General features: G+C 36.2%; 1 protein-coding gene across 1 annotated transcript; it reads right to left on the bottom strand.

Moving 5' to 3' along the window:
- Positions 1 to 2,186: 2,186 nt before the first annotated feature.
- Positions 2,187 to 4,688, bottom strand: LOC146384260 (lamin-B1.S-like). Its single transcript, XM_084936182.1, has 3 exons — positions 4,502 to 4,688; positions 3,670 to 3,890; positions 2,187 to 3,580 (listed from the first exon to the last, which is right to left on the bottom strand). The coding sequence occupies exons 1-3, from the start codon at positions 4,598 to 4,600 to the stop codon at positions 3,337 to 3,339; spliced, it is 564 nt and encodes a 187-aa protein (XP_084792308.1). The 5' UTR covers positions 4,601 to 4,688; the 3' UTR covers positions 2,187 to 3,336.

The raw sequence follows: 4,688 nt of genomic DNA, 5'->3' as shown, positions 1-4,688 counted from the left end.
CTTTGCGCTGGGCAGAGGGGGCGGGGCGTAAGTTACATTCGCAGTAGCACAGGAACAGAGCCAGAGAGAAAGAGAGCGAGGGACAACAACGTCACATTAGAAAGGTATAGTAATCATCCACTATTTTCAGTTGCAGATGATAAAGGATTCAGAAATCATGCAGGCCCATATGACAGAGAATGTGCATCTTCTTTTTGTTTTAATATTTTAATTTATATTTAATTGTGTTGTGGTTTGCAGTGTTTTGTGTTGTTTCACGTTAAATTTGTTTAAAAGGAAAAAGCTGAAAATTTAAATAGTTAAAAGTTTAAAATGTAAATAGTTGTTTTTTGTATTATATGATTTATTTATTACATTTTATGTGGAGTGAATAAATAAAGTATATTTATGGTGGCCCTTAGAGACAAAGCACGTACAAACTCCTATGTGTTTTTATGTGTTTTGGAGTTTGTACATGCTTCGGAGTTTGTAAGTGCGTCTGAGTTTTTACACATTTTGGAGTTTGTACATGCTTAGGAGTTTGTACGTGTTTTGGAGTTTGTACGTGCTTTGTCTCTAAGGGCCACCATGTAAGGATCGCCAGAGTCGGTCTCTTTCACCAAGCCACAACTCAGTGGACATTTGAATACACAGATGTGGTTTTTATTCGTTTTAATACGACTTATGCTCAAGAAGATGATCTTTAACACTTCCCCATTCCTGGTTACTCTACAAGTGAGAATCATCAACCATGAGAGCATTGCAAATATGAACTTCTAATGCATATTCAGCTCCATTTGTTATGGTTCAGAAAGCAAAAACAGGCTGAAGGCCCCAAGATGATGACATCTGTAGTTCAAACAACTTCAGTGTTAAATATGCTCCAGTTAGCAGCAATGTTCCCTCTAATTTTTCATGTGTCCAAGCGAACACACAAACTCCCTGAGCGGTCCCTTGGACCACTGTGAACAACAGCAGACGTGTGCACTGTGGTCACGCCAGCATCCAAGTTACATGGTTTATTAAAATAATCAAATTACAGCATTTATGTTAGACTACTTTTAATTAAGGGCAAAACTGGTGGTATCACAGTAAAAATTATTTTAACATTAACTAAAATGGAAAGCTTAAGTCATGTTAAACCTAAATAACGATTATTTAGAAAATGAGTCAGCAAAATATTCCTGACTTGTCTGGACACTATATTTCTTCCATAGGAGACAGCCAAAACCTGTTAACAGATAAATTAACAATTCTTTCTAAAAAAAAATGCGGAGTCTTTTGAAAAACATAATTTTAATAAAAGAAAACATGAGTTTTAATACTTACCACAGAAATTTGAAGGCGGTTTCTCCAACTCCAGAGTCCAAAATCCAGATGAAGCCTGAAAGAAGTCTAATGGCTGCTCTTGCTCTTACTTTTCCCTCCTTTTCGGGTTCTTTTTCCCACAATGCATTGCAGTAGTTGAGACATACAGAAAAATACCTGTAAATGACTAATACGGAAAATTCCTTCACGTTTATACAGTAAATTGTACTGTATTTTTACGGATTTTTTTTACAGTGTAAGGTAGACTCACCTTTTGCTGGAGGTTCGACTCAGACATTTGCCCTCGTCCCTGGCCTGCATTCCCTCAGTGAGCTGACTCCTTTTAAGGACAGTGTGCACAGCAGATCTCCAACAGATTATCTTCACTCATGGGGTGGTATTCAGGCTCCTCTGTTTCAACTTCTTTACTTAAGTAAAGACTCACAGACTACAGGCTGTGAAATGTACTCAAAGTATAAAAGTAAAAGTAGCTCTTCTAGTAGCTGTAGCACCTGCCATATTAAGGACAGGTTAACATCAATCTATCCTCTTCTACTTAACCACTTCAGGGTCATGTGGGGCTGCAGCCACTGGATGAGCCAAGGTAGAAAAAGATTTTTTTCTTTTTTTTTTAATGCATACTGCCATTTTTTTTTAATGCATACTGCCATTCGTACTTTATGAAATACATTACCATTTAAAAGTAATGTATTTAATGTAATGTATTTACATTACATTAATGTATTTAAAAAAACATTGCATGAGAAAGTGTGTCCACCTTCTCATGTAAAGTTTTTTATTTTTTTTTTGCTACTTTTTACATTGTAGATACATACTGAAGACATCAAATATTGAACTGAATAAAAATAAAATTGAATTGAAATATATACAGACAAATGTAAGTTCGGGAATACATTTATTGAGATTTATACCCATAGCATGCAAAATATCACACAGAAAGTACTTTAAATATTTTAAAAAACAGTTAAAGTGATGCTTGTTCATAGTCAGAAACTTACATACAATCACAATTAAGTCATCTGTGTATACAGTGGCATTTGTATACACAACACACTAATTCACAGAAATGAGTCATACTGTTTAAAAATGCAAGCTTTTGCTTTCAGTGAATGTTCATAGTGTCTTAGATCCAATCATTTACCACCCAGTACTAACACAGGAGTGACTAAAGTCAGTTTTCATCCTATACGAAAAGAGTTGTAACAGTTGCAACACACTGCCCTTACTTCCTTATTAACAATCAATATATATTCATCAACAATCATGTAATATTTTCAGTTGTTTATAGTCTAGTAAATTGTTGCCAGTCAATGAGAGTATTTTGTGTTATATAATTGGAAATTTGTCCACATAAGGTCCAGATTTCTGAGAGCAAGCATATCCTTGCAGTTCTGGGCAACTAAGATTCTTTGATTCCCTGTTTTAGTTTAACAGGATGATATAGAACTTTTACAGCTTACCAGACCAGAAAAAAATGAACCACTTGTGGCTTTTCTGTAACTGTAAAAAAGTCAATAAAAATAAAATGACACAAAAAGAGAAAATGTTAAGATTTAAATACAGATTCAAGAAAGAAAGTTCAGAAATACAGTTCTGTTTGATTTTTGGTTGTTCACATGAATACCTACAGAAAAAAAATTATGCAGTTTTAACACACAGTTATGCATTTTTGCTGAAATTTACTACAAAAGATCGAAAAATAGTTTTGTGTTACAGTTGGCAGCAGAGTGGATGGGCTCAGAGATGATAGTAATGAGGAGTGGTTGGTGCAGCCAAGTCACATGATTAAGCAGGCTGTCTTGGCAGTGTGAGGCACTCTCTGCAAAATCAACGAAATCTATAATCAAACTGTTTTATAGCACACATCGGAAACATTAATTTTTTCAAAAAAATGTATTTTGTTAAACTGTACCAAATCCCAACAAGTGTGACCCAGAATACTAAACTTGTCACATACATAGTTTTAGTTTGAAAGTCTGATACACAAAAATTATTCTAGAAAGCCACATACATATGAAGTGACATTAATCATGTCAAACTTGCCTCAGTTCCACTGTTTTGAAGGCAGATGAATTTGCCACCTCTGTCAATCTCGTCAATATAGATGGGTCCTGTGGCTGAGGCAGTGTGCACTTTTGACATTGAGCTGTTGGCTTTTTGTTCCCCTATGTCAACACGCTTCCGCTTTCCCTGAGTGGTGCACACACTTCCACTGCTGGATGAGCCTCGAGACATGGTTTCATGAGATGAAGGACTTTGAGACAGCTTTAGCCTAAAGAAAAGCAAAGTTAAAGAGTTCTGTGTTATCAAAGCTTTTCAGAAGGGATGTCAAAAGATGAGCCAAAATTTTTGTTTCCTCACCTTTCTTCTTCTCCTTCCAGAAGCTTACGATAGATGTTTATCTCCATGTCCAGAGCAAGTTTAACATCAAACAACTCCTCATACTCATGAAGTTGCTGCTGCATCTTTGCTTGGATCTCAGCCACCTCACGTTCTTTGTCTGCTAGCATTTTGCGGCTCGTATTTTTTTCCTTTACCAATGCTGCCTCCAGCTCTGCTATACGTTCACGCCAACCATGAGTCTCAATATTTGCAAAGAAGACAGAGGTGAACAAGCAAGTCCACAGTGTCATTCAGCAGTGCTTTAATTTTGTTAGCTTTGTGATCTGCGTGACAGCATTGTTCAAATGTATTTGGTAAATTTTTCTTTAGGATTTAGGTTAGGTCTCAATACTAATCAGCATTGAAATGTAAGTAAGTTAGGATGTTGGGTTTTTTTTACTTTAACTTTAAACACAGGTAGTTTCGTAGAGCCAGATTCTTTGGCATGTAAGTCATATTTTGGCATCATTTTTTTCATGACATCTTAAAAATGTCATAGGATGGGCTACAGTAAAAAATAGAATTCTGACATGATCAGTATTTATGTCTCTAAACTTCTGCAGCTATTATGTCAATGTATAGAAGACAGTTGTAAAAACTCATACTGATAGCTATCGAGACAGTCATTATATGACATCAATCTTCTAAATTAAGAAACATTGAGGCAAACACCTATTGCTTTACTAAACTCAGATCATTTAACATCCTTCCTGGAATGGAACCATGGTCTGTACTCACACTTAGCACTAAGAAACACATGCATTTTGGCTGACAAAAATTAAAGCCTTCATACGTAAGATAAAAAGCCAACCTGCTTCTGCAGATCAACTAGCTGCGCAGTGAGGCTCTCGATCGTAAGGGCAGACTCTCTGAGCTCCCCCTGCGCCATGTTGGCTGATGCTTCTTTCATCTATGATAAGCGATGCAGATCTTCTGGCTGGAGACAAATATACAAATGTTTCCAGATTCAATAACAGCAACAGTTTCACACCCTGAAA

Source organism: Perissodus microlepis, chromosome 7 (genome assembly GCF_051167445.1).
Source record: "Perissodus microlepis isolate ML-2025 ecotype Zambia chromosome 7, ASM5116744v1, whole genome shotgun sequence".
In the NCBI taxonomy this organism is placed as follows: Eukaryota; Metazoa; Chordata; class Actinopteri; order Cichliformes; family Cichlidae; genus Perissodus; species Perissodus microlepis.
This window is presented reverse-complemented; position numbering and strand designations above follow the sequence as displayed.

Coding starts and splice junctions, on each gene's coding strand:
- LOC146384260 (XM_084936182.1), bottom strand. CDS start 4,600: ATGAAAGAAGCATCAGCCAACATGGCGCAGGGGGAGCTCAGAGAGTCT. Junction 3,891..4,501: donor TAGTTGATCTGCAGAAGCAG/GTTGGCTTTTTA, acceptor GCAAATATTGAG/ACTCATGGTTGGCGTGAACG. Junction 3,581..3,669: donor CTGGAAGGAGAAGAAGAAAG/GTGAGGAAACAA, acceptor GCTTTTCTTTAG/GCTAAAGCTGTCTCAAAGTC.